The sequence below is a fragment of the Pteronotus mesoamericanus genome, unplaced genomic scaffold, assembly GCF_021234165.1.
Source record: "Pteronotus mesoamericanus isolate MK-2021 breed Mesoamerican mustached bat unplaced genomic scaffold, CSHL_Meso_final contig_163, whole genome shotgun sequence".
Taxonomy (NCBI): domain Eukaryota; kingdom Metazoa; phylum Chordata; class Mammalia; order Chiroptera; family Mormoopidae; genus Pteronotus; species Pteronotus mesoamericanus.
This window is the reverse complement of record NW_026555064.1, coordinates 20,438,350-20,459,885: the sequence shown is the minus strand read 5'-3', so window position 1 is coordinate 20,459,885 and position 21,536 is coordinate 20,438,350. Positions and strand designations below refer to the sequence as shown.

Sequence of the window (21,536 nt, the reverse complement as noted above, 5' to 3'; positions counted from 1 at the left end):
GGGCCCCCGCGTCTGTCGCGGAGGCTCCTTCACTGCTACAGGTGGCCAAGGCGTGGCTGCAATGGACACTGGGCTGCTGATATCTACTAAATAACAGCTTGCTGAAGTTACCCTTGGAGACAGATGTATTTGATGCTCTTTTTAAGAACACAGTTATCAGGGTTGAGTCTTTTTAACAGTGAGCAATCAGCCTGACATCACTCCTTACAATCACTTGCAGACCCGGCCCCCCTCCCAGGTGCGCCCAGCTCTGTGGCTTCGGGGCTGGCGTGCACTAATCTACCTATGAGACAGCTCAGCGGCTGTTTCCTGCGAACGCCGCTCTTGCTCGGGGACTCGGAGGCGGGAGGGCCGGGAAGGGGGCTGAGTGAGGAACTCGCGTGGGTTGGTCCCTTCACGTCAGCCTCAGCGGCTCGGCCTTTGTTCTGTAGTTGGGAATTCTCCTGAAGATTTAGGCTGATCCCAGGCCCCAGGACAGAGAAGCAAACCGCCATCCACCACAGCCCTCTGCCAGGCCAGCTGCATCAGCGTCCCCGGGGCGAGCGTCCAGACGGCCAGGCCCAAGTCTTGGGGTGGGGCCTTAAAAATCCCTCCCTTTGCCTCCTCACTGGCTTGGGGAACTGGAAGCCAGAGAGGATTCTCAGCGCCCAGCTCCGAGGCAGCAGAGCTCTGTCCGCTTGGCCTGGAGCTCTACCAGAAACCAACACACCCCAGGAGTGAGCCCGGGCCACAGGCGCGCGTCCCTCACTCGGCAGGACTCCGAACCCTCGGCCTGGATGCAGAGAGGTTTCGCGACCAGCTGCGCCCCGCCCGCCGTGCGCGGCCCACCCCGGAGACAGCGCCAGGCCTCACGCCGCCCCGTTACCTGTGTCCCCCCATCCCGTGATGTAACAGCGGGGGGCGGTCTTCTGGGGCCTCTCTCTCCAGAGCGGGAGGCAGGCCGGCAGGACGTGGCTGCTGAACCTGGCGCACTGCCCCTCCGGTCCTTGGAGTCTGACCAGGGCGATGTCGTAGTCACTGCTGTCCGGCCGGTACGCCCGGTGAAGGACAACCTGCTGAACTCCGATTTCTTCTTCAAACTCCTCGGGCACCAGGGTGTGGTAATCCCCAAGCCGGACAGCATAGGTCCGCGAGCTGTTGCCGTACCTGAGGGGCGGACAGTCAAGCAGAGGCGGGGCGGAGGCTCCTGGTGACCCCGGGAGCCGCCTCAGCGCCACGGGCCCCTGGGAGCTTCCCCTTGCTTCCCACGCCCCTGCCCCCAGCACACTCCTGCCTGACACTGGTCACCCTCCGGCCTCACTGGACTCAGTCCTCTGTCCCCGCTGGTTTTTTCATTTCAGTCTCACTCTGCTTATGACGTCCCTCTCAACAGGCTTGGGTGCCACAATTGCACTTTGCAAAAACTCCCAGCCCCCCTTCCCTTTGATCTGCCAAAACCCCAGCTCTGGCTTCGCCAGCTCCCCACCTCCCAGACAGCTGAAAGGGGAAACGACATTCAACAGCTGTCATCTTCATTCTTCCCCAAAATGTTCAAGTCTGACTCTGGGTACAGACCTGCGTTTGAATGTGGAGTTAGAGACGCTGATGTTGTCTAGGGACCGCCTAGCTCTAGAACACAACCCCGTTCACTCCTGAGCGTCCCCGAAGTTTAAGCCACTCAGATGGCCTGGCAGCCCCGAGAAGGCGCCGTGTGCTGTCGCTGGGCTCTGCCAGCCCAGAACACTAAGCACCACCACCTCGATGGCCGAGCTCGGGCAGCTGCCTCCTGTGGATCCGTAATATGACCATTTCCTGGGCTCCGCAAGGGTGTCCGCTGCCCACCCCGAGCCGTCAGCTCTCTGAACACTCAGAGGCTTTCTACAGCGGCACCTGCCGGACTTCGTCTTCTGGTTCCCCTTCAATATTAAAGGAAGATTTAGGATTATTTCACATCCTGAAACTGTCGAAAGGAACGGTCACGGACAATAACCGGATATTTAAATAATTCTCACTTCCATGTTCTATGTACTGATGTGGTTATTCTATTAGAGACATTCAATGAGCCTAACGAACGCGCTCAGGGTTTAGCGCGAGCCCCTGAGCGACTCACCGCTTTTCTCGCGAGAACAGCAGCGAGAGCGCCCTCCACGGGCTGCGGCGGCGCCGGGCGGTGCTGGAGCGCGCGGCCGCCTGGCACAGACCGCCCCCAGCAGGCACACGTGTCCGTGGGGGACTCGGCATGTGCTCCGTCCCGAGGGAAAGGTGCTTAAGTATAAAGCAGGCTCAGGGCTTTTGAATACTTAGTACAAAAAAAAGGATACTATAATTAATGTCTCCTTAGAAAATTAGTAAGAAAATTAAATACCTCGATTTTTTAAATTTTGCAATGATAATATTTTGGATCTACTGACTTAAAGTATATTATTATAATTAATTTAACCTGCTTGGTATTTTTATCTTTTAACATGGCTACTAGAAATTTAAAGCTACTTATGACGTATTTGTGGCTCACAGTGCATTTCTACTAGGCAGCACCGGTGTAGAGACGCAGGCTGGCGTAAACCAGTCCCGCTTTATGATGTACCTTTAATGCAGTTTCCTGTGTTGCTTACAACGTTTAGGCTTAGGTTATGAGACATTCCCTTCACATGTCAAATTTTTATATCCTTTAAGATAATTAAATCACCATTTGGCCTTAAAAAAAAAAAGTCTTTTCCATTCTTTGAAAAAGAGCTAACGCTTAGCTGCAATAACCCTTGTATCTGAAGTGGTTGTAGAAATATATTCGACGCTATCCAAACACTGGGGCTTCAGCAAGACACTAGGAAACAGGACATTCCATCAACAAGGAACTTTGTGTCTGAAATACACACCAAAGTCCTGGGCAGTCTTGTTCCCGTGTGCCACGCCACGCCTGGACCACGGAGACAGTCCACGGGACGGCCTCCCTGCGACGGCACGCCATCCCACCCGGGAACGGCCCCACCCCCCACCCGTCACCCCAGCGGGGTCTCTGTGCCCGCCATTCCCACCGCTTAAAGAGGTGCCTCCCACACCCGTCTCCACCCCAGCTGCTCACAGCCTCACTCCCCCTCCCTCATCCTGCTGCGGTGAAAAGGGATTTTATCTTTCAAGTCTCAAGTCGGGGACCCCAAGGCAGCCCCTCCTGCCCAGCCTGAGACATGGCCGGGCCCTTGAGCACGCCCAAGACCACCGTCGCAGCGTTTGTGACTGTCTCCGTGACAATGCTGAAGGCTCCTCAGGGGCGAGGGCACGTCTGGCCTGCTGGCTGTGAGGGTCCCCTTGGGGACAGTGCAGGCCTTGACTCCCGAGGTGTCTGTGGACTTGGAAGCCCTCGCTGTGGCTCTGGGCTTCTCAAGACAACTGAGCGAGTCACCTCGTTGGCAACCTATTCTAAGGTCTTTCTAGCTGAGCGTCTGTTATTTTAATTTACTTTATTATATTCAAAAATGTTGCCAAAATAAACCCTTCGGGTTTGGCCGGCACACCATTCAGTTGTTTGTGTTGACGGAATGCCTTCAACTACCCCTCAAATAAAACCGGGGGAGAGTGCCAGGCGAGCCTGAGCAAGAGAATGGAGCAGCCAGTCTCCCAGGTCCTCGGAGGGTCTGGAGTTGACTAAACGGCGACAGGAGTTACGAGCACTACGACCAGGGGAGCCAACGCGGGCAGCGGGGTCAGGTTCTGCGCGCACTCTGCGCGCACTCGCCGCTGCGAAAGACAGCTCCGGACGTCAGCTGGGCACAGCTGTGGCCCGGGATCGGCTCTGCGGCATCGCCTGGGTGAGACCAGGACATGGGCAGTGACCCTCTGGGCAGGGCCTCGCGTGGTCCCTCGCAGGGTGTGTGCGGAAGTCATGTCAGCCTGGCAGATGGCAGTGCCCATACGCCACCAAAGGCGTGTTCTTAAGGACTCCACGTGGACTAGGCCCTAACGGGGCGTGTGTTAGCCGCCTGCACGCGGTGATCTGTAAAAGGAAGCCTCTAACCCCTGTGGCCCTTCCCTCTAATCACAAAGAGCTGCACGTTTCTGATTTTCAGAGCCACAGTCTCAGACAATTTCCAGCTGCTACGGCATTTCCAGGCAAAAAGTCAAGCAAGACAAAATCAGGTAAAGCTATATTCTTGATTAAATCACATCTGCAGTAGAACTACAGAAGTAAGAGTCCCTGTTTGGGGTACATTCTTTCCTCCACAATGGAGTTTGTTATCAGACTAAGCAACTAAAGGAAATGAGTCTGATAGGACTTTCCCCTCAGTTGTATCAGTGCACTACCACAGAGAAACAGGGCCACTTCAACGTGCTGTAGTTGGACCCAGAGTAGAAGTCAGCAAAAACAAGCAATTCATACTGCGTAAGACTCGCAGGGCAGCCACGGAAAAACTAGACTTCCAAGGCCTCTCACGGGGAGTTCACAGCTCCGCGCGCAGGGCTCTGCTCCCCGGGGCGGTCTCCCCGGTGCCCCGGAAGGGTTTCTGATGGCTGAAGGAGGGCGGTTTCAATCCAAAGCCCCTGAACCCAGAAGAATGCAATGTGTAGCTCTCATCACTAGTGACTCACTGCAATCAAGGTGTGAGTTGTAGCCCCCTCAGGCACATCCGCACAGGACACCAAGGAACCTGGTAAAGGCTGCGGGCCATGTCACAGACATCAGACGAATAATGCGGTACATTTGCAAAACAACTGTCTCCCTCTCACATTCCAAGCGCTGCGTGACCGCCAAAGCACAGGGAAATGCCACACGTCAATCTGCTCCTCTGCTTCTTAACCAGATGTCTTTGCCTTCTGTTGTGCAAACAAAGGGAAGAAGTTCAGCGTGGCATGTGGAAGCAGCTATCTGTGGATCTGGGGTCAGAAGGCAGCTGTCCTCGAAGAGTCCAGCATCCTGAAGTAGATCCGCGACCCGGCAATCACTCAGGAAGGAGCCTCTGCTGTGTGCCACGTGAGAGACTGGACGCTGCGTTTGTGAACACGAAGGAGATGATCTGACTTGAAGCGATAATCCGGAGGGAGCCGGCCAGGAGGGCAACGATGGCGCGTGAACGCAGAAACCCAAGCACAGCCCTGCAAACGTCGCTCCAGGGGACCCGCGAGTCAGAGCATAGTTTCCAACCTCAGGGGGATTTTAGGGCAATTTCCCCGTGTTCGTGCCGGGAACCCCTATGTCTATAACTTCTAGCAGAAACTTGCAAGACAAGGAGTCCTGACCAGGAGGCCGGTCTGAACCAACTCGTCCTTCCTGAACTCGAGGACCCAGGACAGCGTCCCCGGGTCCCGGCAGGGTCCCCTCCCGCTTCTCCATGCGTCCACGCAGTGAAATTGTCTGGGCTCCCTACGGCTACCAATCACCATCTTTGATTCCTCTTTTCAAATCCCAGCATCAGAGTAGCCAGTGCTGGTTCTGAACTTTTCAGTTACAAAATTCTTTCCTGTACTTTGCAGACCATCTGTTACTCAGTGGAGTGTTACGGCCTTCACGGCACTGAAGGGAAAACTGAGGCTCCAGAGGCTCAAGAGTTTCCAGAAAGTTCAACACTTCGCCGCTGGAGGAGCGGGGCCTGTGGCCTCAGTTCTCTCGTGACACGGTACGAGGCGTGCTGGGGCGTCTCCACCGCCCCCACCTCTGCCCCCTCCTGTCTCCTACCACAGCCTCCCACCCGACTCCCCCAGTCCCTTCCTTGTGGGTCTGACCCACGCGGTGACGGAGACCCAAGTGAATCCCTCCGGAAAGAGGCTCACAAGCACATGCACAAACATTCTCATATGAGGTAAAGGTCATTCCCAAACCCCAGATTTATGACTGTGCTTCGCCCACTCAGATCTATCCAAACATCTCCACATGACTCAGCTCTGAAAACTCCTCTTTGACCCCACTTCAAGGTTCACAAACCCCCAGTGGTTTCCTACCACCCACGGAATGAAACGGAAACCCGTACCCTGGCACCCCAGGCCTTTCCCAATTCCGATCCTACCCGACAGCTGCCGCCCCCCAAACCCGCCAGCGGCCCTCTCGCTGCCAGGCCGTGGCGCTGGATGGTACCGACCCCGGCCCCGCCCTATGCGCAGAGCCCGCCTCTAGGCCTGAACGACGCCTGCTACCACAGGCGGCCACCTTTAAACTGTCCGAAGGTTAAAGAAGTAAAAAAAAAAAAAAAAAAATCAACTAGTCTTTGTTATATTAAAACAACTTATCTCCCATTAACATCTGTGGGATTTGAAGCAACAGGTAACGCGTCCAATCTGATTCCACGCCATGCCCCTCTCTGCCCGCCCTCCTGAGGCCCCACCGCCCTCCCCGTGGCGTGGCACCTGCCGGGGCACAGGTCTCCATCCGACGGTGACACTGCCCGGGCGCCCCCACCGTGCGGGGCGCGGTGCTGGACAGCTCTGCGGGCGGCCGGCGGACACGCTAGAACCCACGAGGCCTTTCCCGCTTGCTGCGCTTCAGCCAGGTTTCCGGGAACGAGAGGCAGCACTTGGCTTCCTGCTTAGTTTGCACTGCTGGTGAGAACCCGCCTGTCGAGACCCTTTGCCATCGCAAAGCCTGTCTCCCGTGCCACGTGTCCCTCCCGGTCTCCTGGCGTCCGCACTGTGAGGAACCGGCATCGGTGTCCTGCCATCTCAGTGACTGACATGTTCCCAGGACAAGGACAAGCATCCTGTCCAGTCCACAGTCTTCTCATCATCATCCTTCAAATGTCCAGGCCACAGTCTCTTCCGTGCACTGAGCCAGTGGCCTTACCCTTCCGCGTGCATGCCGGTCCTCAAAGATGCTGGGAAAGACAAGCTCGTCGGTCTCGCCTCCGAAGACTCAGATCTGGAGGAAGGGCCCAGGAATCTGGATTTCTAACAAGCTGAATGTATCGAATGTCGTGGTCAAAACAGGATGTTTTCAAAGTGGTGCCCCAGCTTTTTTTGATCCTGTTCGATCAGCGACATCGACGCCTTCCTCCCCTGGACCCTGCAGCCGCACCAAAAACTCCCAGGAAAGCAAGGGTCCGCCTGTCGGGTTCTCCACCCACCGCCTCTCCCGCGCACAGCGTGCTCCTGGCACGGCCGGGGCTCCGGGGCGGCTTGTCAAGCGACTGAGTGATTATCATCCTATTGCCTGTGCCACTCGGGCAACACATGAATGTGCCAGGTCACCTGGCGACCAGGTGGACTCTCAGTGACAAAGGCTGAGACCTCTGCAGCCCCCTCGACGTCGACGATCACTGCATAAATACGCATCAGCACAGAGGAGAGGGCGTGAACAGAGACCCCGGAAAGGTGGATACACGGGACTGGGCAGACGGCATGTGACAGAGGGTAAAGCCGGAACGGTCAGTGAAATGTGCTAGGAAACTCTCCGTGAAGACAAATACCATCCGGTCCCTTCCCCGGGCCGTTGCCCACCCTCAAAAATGGCCTGCACACAGACCGAAAATCTGAACGTAAAGAGAGGAGGCCAGCCGGCCCCTTTCCCCGTGAGGGCCCCTCCGAACTGGGCCTCAGGTGGGACTGGTAAGGCGTCTGCAACAGAGGACACCATCGGGGTGCAACCCGACGCTCCAGAAGGCGCGACCAGAAAATCAAAAGGTCCGAACACCTAGACCCAAAGGGTCAAGCCACCAAAACGACACCCCATCCTCCTCTGCCTCCCTAGTTGGATAATCGGGTCTCCACCAGCTCCCTGGGGACACGCAGCCGCGCTCGGATGGGTGCTCAGGGAAGCGCTAATGGGGAGGCCTGCCCCCAGCCCCACCTTCTGTTCTCCTGAGCCTGGGCTCTGCATCAGCCGCAGGCCGCAAGCAGCCTCTCGAGGGCTCTCTGCTCCGGGCGCCGCCCACGTGGTGGGCATGCGGGGGCACAGGGAGGGATGCGCGGTGGGCGGGGCGGCGGCGGGGCACGTACCTCTTGAAGCAGTGCGCCGCAGTCAGCACCCAGCAGCTGCTCAGGAGCGTGGCCCCGCACAGGAGCCTGCCGTCCCCCCGGGGCGTCCTGAGCCGCAGCGATGCCTGCCAAGGCCAGCCACCCCTGTGAGGGAAGGAAGCCCCGTGCGCATCCGCAAGGGGCACAAGAGGGAAGGAAAGCATCATTAAGGCAATGCCTTTGCAGGCTTAGGGTTGGGGGGAGCACATAAAAGCATCTCGGGTGAAAGCCCCCCGACTGGAGCACGCTGCCCCCCAGCCCTGCACAGACAGGCACTGTGCGCGCCCCGTGTGGACATTCTAGAAACAACCAGCTGGGGCTTCTTCCCACCTTGGGAGGAGACGTGGGCGCTCCCTCCTTCCTCTCCCTGCCCTAAGCAGCCTGGAGGGCATCCAACACGAAGCCCTGGTTTTCCGGGAGCAAACCCGGCGAAACGATGACACTAAAGCGGCCAGGCGCAGAAGGGGGGCGCTCCAGATTCAGGGAACACTGTCGCCGCGCAGCTTGAGAGCCACAGCCGGCGGGGCAGACTCCGGCCACCGCAGGACAGTGACGTGAGAGCGCGCCACAGGGCGGCGGGGGCAGAGTGTGGTCCATGTTCAACGCAGAAAGAAGGCGGGCAAACCACAGCCCTGGGGGCAGCGGCCGGCCCGTCTGGAGCCCTGCGTGTGTGTGGGTGACTGTGTAACAGGCAGACCCTCTCCCCAGGAACGGTTACCTCAAGGAGTTTTTCCCTCCGACGATGCGCTTCTGCCGACGGTGGTGCAGCGGCCGGATCCCACAGACGGTCGGCGGGGACGCTGGGCAGAACGGTTAGGAGTTACACTCACGCCACCGGGGGCAGGGGGACAGTCACACAGCCCTGCTGCTCCCCACCCTGTCTCCTGTGCCTTTCTCCTCCAGTCACACGCGACATGCTTTCTGTGGAAGGGACGAACAGCTCTCTCCTCCTGTGGCTGAGGCAGCGGGCACGGCAGGCAGGGACACACGTCCTGAGCTCTCCCAGCCTGGTCTCTGACGAGGGGTCCCGGCTGCTGGGGTGTGACCCTCGGCAGTACCTACCCCCCTCCCCCCGCGGGTTAGAGAGGCTGTTTGCGGTTCAGGAACATGGAGGCAGGGTCTGAATCACTTCCTTCCCACATACGGCCCCCTTCCGAGCCTCAGACGCACACACAGCTCCCAGGAGGGAATCCCGACCCCACTCAACACGGACTCAGACAGCAATGTAGGGAAAGGGCTTCCGAAGCCCATGTAAGTGGCAAACTGTACTTAGTCAAACTTCCCAAGGTACCAAATCCTGTCAAGAGCACAAGCAAAGGGGTAAATGAACAACGCACGATGAGGTGGCACCAGAAGCCACCCGGGCACAGCTGGTTTTTAAGCGACGTCGGGAAGTAGATGGCACAGCAGTGCCTCGTCCCTCGGGGCAGCGCATGGGCATCCGGGGCACGCACACTGGTCTCCTGGCGGTGCAAGCAGCGAAGAGGGAGCGCCACACGCCCGCACCCACGGCCACCCAGAACGGCCGGGAGAGGGCGGCCCTGGAGCAGGTCCGCACAGCTGGGTCCCCAGCGGATGGGCGCGCCTTCAGAGGTCGCTGTCAGACTCCATCCTCTGCTCAGGACATGCGTCCTCTGGGCAGCACTGCAGGTTGTGAGGCGTCAACCCTCACACGCCCCCCCACCCCCGAGGTGCTCCGAGTCAGCTCAGCATCCGACCGCCAGGACAGGGGATGAGGTGACAGCCAGCAGGCAGGCTGTGCGTCCCCTGGCGCTGGGCAAAGCACCAGAGCGCAGGGAAGGAAACCTGTGTGGGCCCGAGAACCCTCTGCTGCAAGAAGTTAAAGAGCAAAACGAAGCTCATCTGTACCAGAGGGTCCCACCAGACGGCGACTGTGGCCTAGGTTGGACCCCCCCCAGATGGCTCCAGGTCCCCGGGCTCTGCAAGGGAGTGGACGGAGGCACCGCCTTTCATGTGCCGTGTGGCAGCGCTAGAACCAAGGGAGGGGCACCAGCACGGGTCTCGCCACAGCTCCAGGAAGGCATTGAAACAGATGCGTCACTGGCAAAGCAATAGGCCTGGGGCATGTCCTTTTAAAGGAGGTCTACATGGAAATCTAGTAAAACATTTTACGGTTACTGAATTTTGGGGGTTTTCTTTGCTGAAGGAATAATCCAAAGAATGTTATGTTGGTTATATTAGTTATATTCAAGTTGTAATTGTAGTTTGAATTATTAAAGGGAACGTAATAAATTAAGTAATAAGCAATATTTAGGAACTGGTTTGTCAAACTGCATTGATCACATATGTATGAATACATAGGTCCAGCCCACGGGCTGTTAAGTGTTTTCCTCTACACTCAAAAGCCCCTCAGCGAGGAATTGTATTGACAACGTCCAAAGTGCTTTTTGTCTTGTCTTTGGCAGCTATGGAAAGATGTTAGAGGAGAATATTCAAATGTACATGCACCTAATATTCAGAAAATCCAATATATCAGAACAGTGAACTTTTAATCCACATAAAGAATGTTCTTTTCATAGAATGTAATATTTTCTCCAAAATAGCTTGTTCTTCCACGTATTCACTTAAAGCAGTACTGGCTCCATAAAAACTAAACTAAGAACTCTTCTATTTAAGTATGAAACACCTATTACTATATTACACTAAAAGATCATTTCTCAATTTCCTTACATTTTTAAATTTCACAGAATAAAACCCACCCATTTTCTTTTTGTAATTAATTTAAACAATTATCCCTGTTCTTTGAAATAGAGGATGAACAGATGTGCCCCCTCCACATCGTCACTCCTTTCCTTCTTGTCCTGAGGCAAACGGCACTTCCGGCTCCTCCAGGACACCAACAACTGGGACAGTTTTACGGGGACAGAGCCGGCTCCTGCCTGGGGGTTGGTTAGCGCTCTGGCTTGTGCGGGGCCAGGAGGGGACTCACCGTTGTCACTGTGCCCTGGGGCTTTCCCGCTGAAGTAGTCACAAATCACGCCTGCGTCTTCGCTGTGGCGGCAGTTGTGCCTCCCGACGCCCTGCCTGGCGCAGTCGGCCAGGGACGCCTCGGCCCCCGTGCACCTCACGTTGTCCAGGTGGATGGGTCCTCTCCCCTCCCCGAAGTAGGCCATGCTCCTTGCTCTGGCCCGGCCCCTGGAAGCACAGCATTTTGGAGGGGCAGAGCGTCAGCCAACAAAACCTCGGAATAAATCACCCCACGTCCCTTTTTTAGGGTTCTGAGTAAATACCGCTGAATACGGCGAGTCTTTGGGGCGCCAATTATGCATTTAAAAGATGTACAATTAGAATGGAACCATTGAGAGAAAGAGTTTTCCTGTTTTACTCTGTATATCACAGTTCTCTTTGTCTGGAACGTATTTCTGTTCGGTGTTAGTAGGGGAGCCAGCTCTATCTTAGTCCCCAAAGCGGTTGTCCCAGTAACTTCTCTGCTCTTCTGAAGGGCTTTCTTATGCGCCTGTGTAGCGAGCTTACGTGTCCTGAAGCCGTTCCTCTGAGTTCCTAGGTCAGCGACCCCCAAGCTCTGCACCGTGCCGAACTGCCTCTGGGGGCTTTTAAAGTGCAGCAGAGCCAGTCACTACACGAACGGTGCCAGCTGGGCACTGGAAATACCAGGGGAACGCTTTGGACACTACACCGGTGTCCAACCACTGGGCTGCACCCCTGAAACTAACACAAAATAATACTGGGTATAAACTAATTGAAAAAAATTAAAATATAGCAAACCCGGAGCCCCACCTGGCACCTAAGGCGGAATCCGCGGCGTAGGGCCAGGCACGGGCAGCGGTTTTTATGTCCGGAAGGGACTTGACTGCATGACCAAGGCCGAGGGCCACAGCTGCGGTGGGCGGGGCTCAGGGCACGGGCCGCGGCGGGGGGCCTGCGTCAGGTGGGCGTGACGTCCGATGAACCTGGGAGTCAAGGCTCCCCCACACCAAGCAAAACAGGTTTTTACAAGGGCAGCATTTAATGTATAGGCCAATTTGTATTTGTCTTCTCATTAGGGTTGTGACCACGCCTTTATAAGGTCCGCTAGCTTTAGCAAAGACTTCATATTTTCACATCGGTCTCAGTTCTTGCCAAGTTTATTCCTAGATTTTTTATTAGTCTCTTTTAGTCCCGTCTACAAATGAGATTACTTTTATTTTCTACCTAGCATATAGAAACACACACTTTTAAGATATTTATAGTTTTATGTTTAAAATATACTTATAGTTTGTTGTTACATCCAGTAAACACTAGTTCTAGAGTCTTTCCATTTGATTCTCATGGGTTTTCTAGGTGAACAATCATATTGCTTATATAACAATTCTGAAGTGCCTTTCAATACTGACACCTCAGTTCTTGATGGCTCGTAGGACCCCAGGCAGCGCTGAGTCACAGCGGTTACACTTCGTGCCCCTGTTTTGCTCCTATTTGATGCCTCTTTGCGAAGTATAATGAAGGTGGTTTTGTTTTATTCTCAGATTCCTAAGTGATACAAGTGATGTTGATTTTTTTTATAACTTTTCAACATTATGGAGATGATATTTATTTTCATTTATATAAGACAACTAAAATGACTTAATTGAATGTCTCAGTTCAAACAACCCATATGCTTCAACAGATTCAATCTGTGCTATTGTTCTCTTATGCATTGTTGGATTAAATTTGCTAATATTTCATTGAAAATTTTTAATGTAAATTTGTGAGATTGGGGGTGGTTGTGTGTGTGTGTGTGTGTGCGTGCGCATGTGTATACTTGTCTAGTATGAAAATCAAGTCACAGTAGCCTCATAAAATGAGTGGGAATCTTTGTGTTTTTTGTCTTTTTTTTTTCTTTGCAGCAATTTATATAACCTAGGAATTATCTGTCGTAATGACTACTCAAAACTTTTCAACAGAAGCTCAGAGATATTTCGTCCATGGTAATTAATCTATTTGGGTTCTCTGTTGTTTCAATTTGGATCATTATATTTTTGTTAAAAATGTAGTTCCCGAAGTGACCGTCCATATCAGCTAGATTTCCAGGTTTATTCATTATAAGCAGTTCATAGTGCTCTATAATTCTTTAACTTTCTGTATATTGGGGATAATCTTTTCTCTGCTGTTTATTTGTATTCTCCTTTTCTCTTAGAATTGCTAGAAATTGCTTATTTTTTTAGTGTTTTTTAAACATGAAACTCATTGCTGATAGGCGGATGTACGATGAACAGCAATTTGAAATGTAAATAGTCATACTTTGAAGAAAATAAAAAATGAATAGCGCGCAGAAACTGATTCCAGGTGGTTCCCACGAGTTTGAAGAGCGATGACACGTGAAGGTAGAAAGTCAGTCACCGGAGGCTAGGCGCCCTAATATTTTTCAGGAGGCAGAAGTTATGAATAATAATTTTTTGAAACTGGTAGGAAAATATGGCAGTATGTTTGCTAAAAATTTAAAGAGAACATCTAGTAAAACCATAAGAATCTTGAACTTCCAGGACACTAGAGAAATAAAAAGGAATAGAAAATTGGATCGCTCAGAAATCAAAAAACAGAAGATCACAACGAAGAACAGGGAATAAATACACAGTATAAATGTGGATGGCAGCTGGAGCTACATGAAGAAAACAAAATGAAGACTCATTGAATAAAACAGAAGGATCATTTCTTACTAACTTATCAATCAACTTACAGACTAAACAGAAACACCATTTTAGATACATCAACAAGTAGAAATCAGAGAACATTTTAACTAATAAAAGTGCATGATTAAATAAAGACATTCTCAAAGATATAGTGAAACCTAATATAAATTTTTCTTTGACTTTTTAAAAAAATAACTAAAGGCTGCCCTGTGAGAAGAGGCTTCCCGCTGGGCAGAGGCTCTAATGTATTCGTCTTTCAACCGGGTGCCAAGGCGCCTGACAGATGAGGACTCTACAAGGGACACATGGGCTTTGCAGGAATCAACATGCAGACCCTCCAACTCCCTATGTGTTCTCTCTTTAAACTGGTCTTGTTGAAATCAAGATTAACTTCTTCAACTTTTCCTGCCTCCCACTTCAGAGGAGACAGGCATGCCTTCCACGTTTCCCAGTCCTACAGCACACGCTGCTCCAAGGTGTAAAAGCCCCTGAAACGGCCGAAAGAACAATCCAGCGCCAGGGACAGCAACAGCACCTTCGGCAATGCAAGCACCGCAAACCCCACCCGCAGGTCCAGCTAAGAAGTGGGAGCTTTGGTCCACTTTTATGTCCTACGTTTAGTAATTATGTGTTGTTTTTAACCAGGGTGTGCTAGAGATCGTAAAATCCAGAGGAACTTTTTAGAAGAAGTTAATTTCTTTCTTGCACTCTCCTGCACACACGTCTGTACGTACGTATGTGTGCGCACACCTTTTTAAAGCATAATACTCGCATTCTATGGGGAAAGAAAATTTAAAGTACAATTTCAAAGAAAAACAAACTGTAAATTTTGCAAAGGTCAAAGAAGAGCTTGTTCATGTATTTTTTAAATGAATGACAGAATGTCAAGTCCCTATGCTATTTATATTTCCTTGCCTATAATTAAAAGAATGAGGTAGCTTTTCTACTTAAATGTCATAAAAACATGCCAGGAATTAAATCTTTTGCAGCTATTTAGATGTGAGATAAAAGTTACATATACTTAATTTTAGGTCTCTACTTAAACAGTGAAGGTCCACGTTTTAAGTTCTTTTAAAGGCTACTACTCTATTAAATATGCAGTTCCAGAAAAATGTCGTACTGAAATATATGCTAATGGACTGACACAAAGTTCAGTCGAATGGAATTTCCCCATGGCTGTTTATCTTAATGAGGTTAACTGACGTCAACACATTCCCTCTCAAACCTCTGAAAACAATATGCCCATATGCTAGACCTTGTCAGACATCATGCAATACACCACGAAACAATGCCTTCTACTTTCTCTGGACTCTGAGCATGTCTCGATTAGTTCCCATCACGTTTCCTGGTTTTTATGACTTCTGCTCTCTTCCTCCCATTAAGAAAATGCTTTCTAATGCTCCTTGGATTCTCCGTGTTTCTAAGGACTGATCCTCAGTACGATGGAGCTGCTGGGGAACAGACCTCCAGAATTCTTATTAACAAGACAGCTTTTGACAGCTTTAAAGCTATCTGGATTGATTTCTACAAACAAATGCCTCACTAAAAACTTTTAACAATTCAAAATCCACATGGGAAAAAGATCCCCTCCTCTAGTCAAGGCGCATTTACAATTATATACACGGTCTTCCACGAAGTGCCATTTCCCCTGGAGGGAAATTATTGAAAACTTCAAGTACACTTAGATTGATCAAATATCTAAATGGTCCTCATTTCAATATTACTTGATGGGAAATTGTGGACTATGCACTAGGAGGTAATTATCCAATTTGTTAAAGTAACATTAAACTACTGTTTTAGGTACTAAGAGACTACTTTAAAAACCAATTACAAAGTAACATTTCCTTTCAATGCTTTTCTTGACAATTGCTACAGGAACAGGATTGACAATTGCTAGAAACATTCACTTAATGCATCGTTTCCGGCCTCAAATCACCAGAGTCGACCGTGAAAGGGACTAAGTGATGGTAAGTAAGCAGCGAGGGAAGAGCAGAGAGAGGCGGATGCGGAAAGGCGCCGAAGGCCAAGCTCTGGAGCGCCCCCTTCCCCCGTGGACTCAGGCCCATGGCCGGCGGCCAAGGAAGCAGTCTCAACAGCAGTCGCCTTTAATGGCCGGTTTTAAATAAGAAAATTCATGGGAATGCCATTTCCCGTGAATTCATAGATCAATTATTTATTAAGAATAAATAGATAGAAGTATATATATTTTTCAAATGGAGAAAGGACTATTAGAAATGTAGTGAGCAAAGGAACCTTAAAATATATTGCTAAGTTCACACAGGAAGGTAAGGTAGGCTCACCCTACCTGTCTCCACTACTCACACTTTGAAAGCTGAAAATCTACGTCACAAGCCAATTGTGAACACTGAAAATTTTATCACAAATAATGGACTCACTTACCATAGGAACATTGGAATTGTAACTAGGTCCAAAACTGAGCAATAGCAAAGTATTATCTGAGTCACAAAAAACAAACTATGCAAATTAAAATGTTAGAAAAATAACTTTTAACTTTTATTAAAATAAAAATATTTTTAAAAAATAAAAATATTCTGCATAGAAATAACAAGTAAAAATTTTCACTATTAAGATCTACATAGACGTCTAATGAAGGGCATATTTAAAATTCCAACCAATATTCCCAATCTACTACAAGCTAGGGGACGTGGCATATTTTATGTTTCATTCCATAACCCTCTAAACCAGAACATGTTCCAGATAGCTCTGCAATCACGTGTGCGCTTGCGCGAGGCCAGCTGTGGTCGTACAGAGGACCCTGCCTTTTTATCTCTGCTCTCGGACGGTGAGCAAGCGGCGTCCGTCCCGAGGTGGGCTGGGGCCACGTGGTGGCGGGACCGCATGCAGGGAGTCTGCTGCGCCCAGACACGCCCCAAGACCCAGCGTGGCCACTGCCCCAAGCGGGGCTGCACTGCGGGACCCACCTGCCCACACCTCACACAGCGAGGCTGCCAGCAGGAAACCAGGAGAAGGGCACTCGGAGACGGCAAGACGCCGAGCGCTGTGAGCCCAAGCGCTGCACCGAAGGCCGCGTGGCACCCCGTACGCCCTGGGCCGGAAGGCAGGCTCCGGCTTCGAGCGACTTGCTAGGGCACAGCCGCTGTGTGTCACCAGAACCAGCTGCATCGTCAGTACCTGCGCGGGCGCGAGCAGAGGGCTCGGGTGCTGACCGATCACAGGGGAGAGCCCACGCCCTCCCGAGGGAGCGACCCTGTGGAGGGTCGGGAGTTACCACGACAGGGTCTGCTGGGAAGTAAAAGCTGCCCGTCCGGTGTGACGGAGCGTGTGCTCCCCGTGAGAGGCCGGCAGAGCAGACATACACTCTGCTGGGCATTCTCTCCAATTCCGAGTCACATTAGCATGCTGCCAGTATTGCCAATCAAAGGGTGTGCGTCAACTTCAAAGAAATAACTCATTAGAACGAGGCTTAACAACCACCACCGTTCACGAGGGAGCCCCCTGGACGAGCAGGTCCCGTACCTGTAGCCCAGCTGTCGACAGGTCACGGCCGCGTCCTTGTCCGTCCACCCGTCGTCGCAGATGGTGCCCCACAGGCCGCCGATGAAAACCTCCACGCGTCCTTCCTTCTTGTCTTCCCCATCCACCAGTCTGACGGGAAAACCTGCGTTGCAGTTCAAATGTCTCAGGAAAGCCAGATCAGCAAACAGCACTGATGCAACAGACCGCACAAAATACTGCACGATTTGTTTTAAAGAGCAGCTGCAAAATCTACCGGGCAACAGGGACAGTGGGCAAAGGGACGCCAAGCAAACCCGGGACCCCTTTGGCACTGTCCTTTGAGGCCATGAGGTCATCACGCTCCACTCTGTGGTTCCGGCGCTTGGAAGGGGGCTGGCGGAGAGACTGCAGGCCTGGCTGATTGGGGGCGGGGGGGCGGGGGGGGGAGGCGCACTATGAAGTCCCAAAGGATTTTATTGCCCTAACTTGTGAATGGTAAAAGACATTAACTGAGAGTTGTTTTGTTTCACGCCTGTTCATTGTCCTTGAACACAGCTGGAAACTTGGACTGCGTGGCTGAGGTCTTCAGGAGGGCGTGAAGGGACAGACAGAGCCTTGGCGCGTGGGGGCCAGGTCAGTGCCAGAGGCGGAGGCAGCCAAGGGGGCCGGCGGGGCAGCTCCGGCCTCCCGGGCGCTGCTGAGGGCAGAGAAGGGCCCAGGTCCTCAAGGCCGCTGAGCTGTGACCCTGGAGGCCCTGCGGTTTATGCAAGTTAGGCAAATGCAGACGCGAGGTCTCCCACTGGAGGCGCGGTGTTGGGCAGCTGCAAGCCCCCGCTGCGGCCGGCCTGCTCCCGGCGGCTGAGCTGCGCGGTCGTTAGGCGCGCCCTAATCCAGTGTGACTGGTGTCCTCATGAAAAGGAAGGGCATGGACAGACGTACCCGAGCAAGACCCGGGGGAAGGCGCCATCGCAGGGCCACACAGGCAGGCCTGACCCGAGTGCCCCCTTCCCTGCCCCTGCCCTCGGGGGGCCTGGACCTGGACCTGCAGCCTCCAGAAGAGGGGCAACGGGCACCAGCCGTGTGAGCCCCGGGTCAGGCACTTTGTTACAGGGGCCCCCGCGCACGGGCACACATGCTTTAGGCCGCCCGGCGGCCGGGAGGGCCCCCTGGGCCAGAGACACACAGGCGAGGCTTAGGGACCTCAGCGCAGCGCCTTCCAGGACTAAGGGCACGGAACAGGCGGCAAAGGAAGGAAATAGCGTTTAACCGACGTTCACGCCAGCGTAGGAATCACTGACATCTGCGGACTGAGACTCCGGGGACGGCTCTCAGTCCTCACTCCCGCATAGGCCCCGCCCGCCACCACGCTCACGCTGTGGGACCGGCGCCCTCCGGGAGTCAGCGCCAGGAACCGCCTGCTCCTCAGCACTCCGCCCCCAGACCCAAGGTGAGGCTGAGACCGGTTTTCTCCACGTTTACAGTGAAGGTCCCCAAGTCACCTTCGAGCTAGGAAAAGAGGACCAGCCCCCCAGCTCATGGCCACAGTGCCCAGAAAGTAAATGATCTCGGGGTTCTCTTAATGCCACTGTTGTGTGTCCCTATCCCGTGACCCTCTCTATGGTCCTGTGCCCAACAGGCCGTCCTTCCTGCTCGGTGGGGTGGCATTGATGTCGCTGGGTGAACAGGTGGCAATGTGATTCTACTCCAAAAGGGTGCTTGGGTCAGACGTGACGTCCTTCAGACGCATGAATCATTAACAGACACGTTACCAAAATGAGGCCCGAAGAGATTTGCAATAATGATCACACATCTTATTAATAATTGCCTCCCTTGGCTTTTTTAAGTGTTTAAGAAATAGATCTAGAATCCTAGAATCGAGGAGCTTTTCAGGAGAACTAAGACTAGTTGTCCCGCCCACACGGATGCCTTTAACCGCGCAGACCCCCCCAGAAGTCAGGCGATGGTGGCATCTGTCCTGCTCAGGGAGCCCCGCCAGCTGCAGCAGGAGCCTCTCTCCACAGGACATTGCCCGACCCAGACACCACCATCTGCGGCCAAGAGGGTCCGTTCCCAGCAAACAGGCTCGATCCCCCAGACACAGGTGCCCCGGCGTCACACAGCCGTGGGAGGGCCGTGAACCACCCCCAGGCGGACAGGGCGAGGTGGGGAGCGGCGGGGAGACAAGATCGGGCAGGACCCAAGGGCACGGCGGTACGCGCTGCGCCTCACTCGGCCCACGGCCAGTGGGTGCAGGGGGCCCTGTGACCCAGGGGTTAGAGTCCAGTGACGAACAGCTGTGCATGGTGACAATGTGAGTCCCTGACACGGTTAATACTGCGGGGATCAACAAGTTCTGCCATTTCACACCGTGAAGATTTAAGCCTCACTGTTGTCTCAGAACAGGAGGGCATGGGGAGGTGCTGGGGGCAGGGGCAGGCGGAGCAGCCCCGGGGCTGACAGCGGCCGCCGGCGGCCTCATCTCCGCGCCTGCGGACGTGACCAGGGACGTCATCCGCACGGTCACATGGGGACGGCAGAGCTGCGCTCGAGCCCTGGCTCGTCCGCTTTAGCATCTCCCCCACGTTTCTCATTCCTGTCTCCCCTGCCCTGCCCTGCCAGCAGCTGAGTCTGTGAAGGACACGTAGTTGCTCTCTGCTCAGAAGGGGACCTTCATCCATAATCGCCTCAAGACTTAGGTGGGCTCATTACCTTTGTTCGACCATAAGCCTGCACTAACTTGGAATTGGCGGGGCGAGGTCCCCGGCGGGTGTCTAGAGTGACAAGTATCTTGGAAAGAGGCGTGAGCCGTTGACTCCACTGAAGCCACCCAGGAGGCCTGGGAGACCTGAAACCCCAGGGGCAGGCCAGCGCGAGGGAGGCCCCGTGACCGGTGACTGACAGGACCCTGCGACCAAAGGAATGGACCCTGGGGCGGGGAGGACTCTCGCGTTGCTCTGACACCCTTTCTAAGCCCCGCCACCCACAGCTCCCTGGAGCAGGGACAGGAGGGCCCGGGAGGGACCTGTGAGCAAGAAGGCACGCGCGGCGGCCTCGACCCCACCTTTCGATGCACACGACTGGGAGCATTCCTAGAAAGAAACTCGGCTTCTGGGTTAAGAATAACAACTTTCAGAGAAAAATTTTGTAACATTGCTGGAAAGACTCAAGATTATTTTTTCTGAACGCAAATTACTGACAATGAGGGAGTTGCGGGAACTAGACGAAAGAGGTCACGGGTGAGAAGTGTGTCGCGTGGCGGACCCCGGGACCGAGCCCGGACACCGAGCGCAGTGCGTGCTCACCCGGGGGCGGCCTGTCTCCGTGGCCGCCGGGGGAGCAGGCGAGAGCCACGTCCTCCCGGTGGCTGCAGTCGTGCCGGCCCCACGGCGACCTGGAGCACCACAGCAGGCTGGGCTCCTTCCCCGAGCAGCGGATGTCGTCCAGCCATATGGGCCCCGAGCCCGCCTCGAAGGCGTCTGCAGAGGCTTGCTCGCCGTGTCTGTGGCAATAAAACAAACGTGAGTCTCTCCTTTCAAGGAACCACAAAATATAACACAAACCGCCTAATTAAGTGTCATGACTTTGGAGGACAAGTGTCCTCCCTCCTGTCTTGAACTCCTTCACAGACTTGGATCATCTTAATAGCTTTTGCTTGATGCAACGAGCTGACCAGTAACCCTTCACCACCCACGCTTGCGTCCTGGCAGCGGCTTAGCCCTCCACACAGTGGGAACGGAGGCCGACGGCTGACCCTCCGCTCCCTGGCCTGGCCGTGCTGCGGGAGCCCGCTGAGCTCACGGGACGCTGCGGCCTCCTGGGCCTCTTCGCTTTCCCTTCCTCCCGCACAAAAGGATTTATGAATCTAAATCTGTGGAAATGACATACAGTCCTCAATCTAACAGATTTAGGATGAAATGACATTTATTAAGTACTTATTAATTAAATATCATTATTTATTTGGCTGGTGTGTCATACCTCTTGACCCAATAATTACAATGACAGCGTCCACAAAATTCAAAATAGTAAGCGATAACATGCACTTATATTTTCATGATAGCAGTATTTGTAACAAAAGCACTAAACTAAAAATTTAGTAAACCATGGTATAAACATTCAGTGGAAATTAGGTTGTTATTAAAAATTATGACCCTGCAGTAAAATAAAGGTGGAGATGCAGACAGAAAAATCCGACACACACTGCTAGAGCTATTGCAAACTTACAGATGCAGGAGAGGTGAATGGTGGTGTAAGAATAAAAAACATGGACAGGTTTTTTATTTTGTTTCTTAGTCAAACGTTTGCTAATATTTTATTTTACTTTTACAAATTTAAAAAATACATATTAACCACGGCCATGCCTAGCTTGAATGAAGTCTATTTTTAAGGTTTTGTGAATAGTTGCAGTCAGCTCTCTCTGAAGCCAAGCTGAAAGTACTTGGCCCGTTTCTCAGGCGTGACACAGAACGGGCACTCGGGAGCGCCATTCGGACAGGAGCACACAGGCGCCGCCCGGCTCGG

At 53.0% G+C, this 21,536-nt stretch overlaps 1 protein-coding gene across 1 annotated transcript in view; it reads right to left on the bottom strand.

Moving 5' to 3' along the window:
* The window catches only part of PRSS12 (serine protease 12), a 44,759-nt gene that overhangs the window by 2,704 nt on the left and 20,519 nt on the right, over positions 1–21,536 (bottom strand). Inside the window, exons 7-12 of the mRNA XM_054562135.1 lie at positions 20,321–20,517; positions 17,040–17,181; positions 10,862–11,067; positions 8,630–8,711; positions 7,894–8,016; positions 866–1,146 (exon numbers count right to left, since the gene is read on the bottom strand). Coding sequence (XP_054418110.1) covers positions 866–1,146; positions 7,894–8,016; positions 8,630–8,711; positions 10,862–11,067; positions 17,040–17,181; positions 20,321–20,517 — 1,031 coding nt within the window. The remainder of the gene's footprint in view (positions 1–865; positions 1,147–7,893; positions 8,017–8,629; positions 8,712–10,861; positions 11,068–17,039; positions 17,182–20,320; positions 20,518–21,536) is intronic.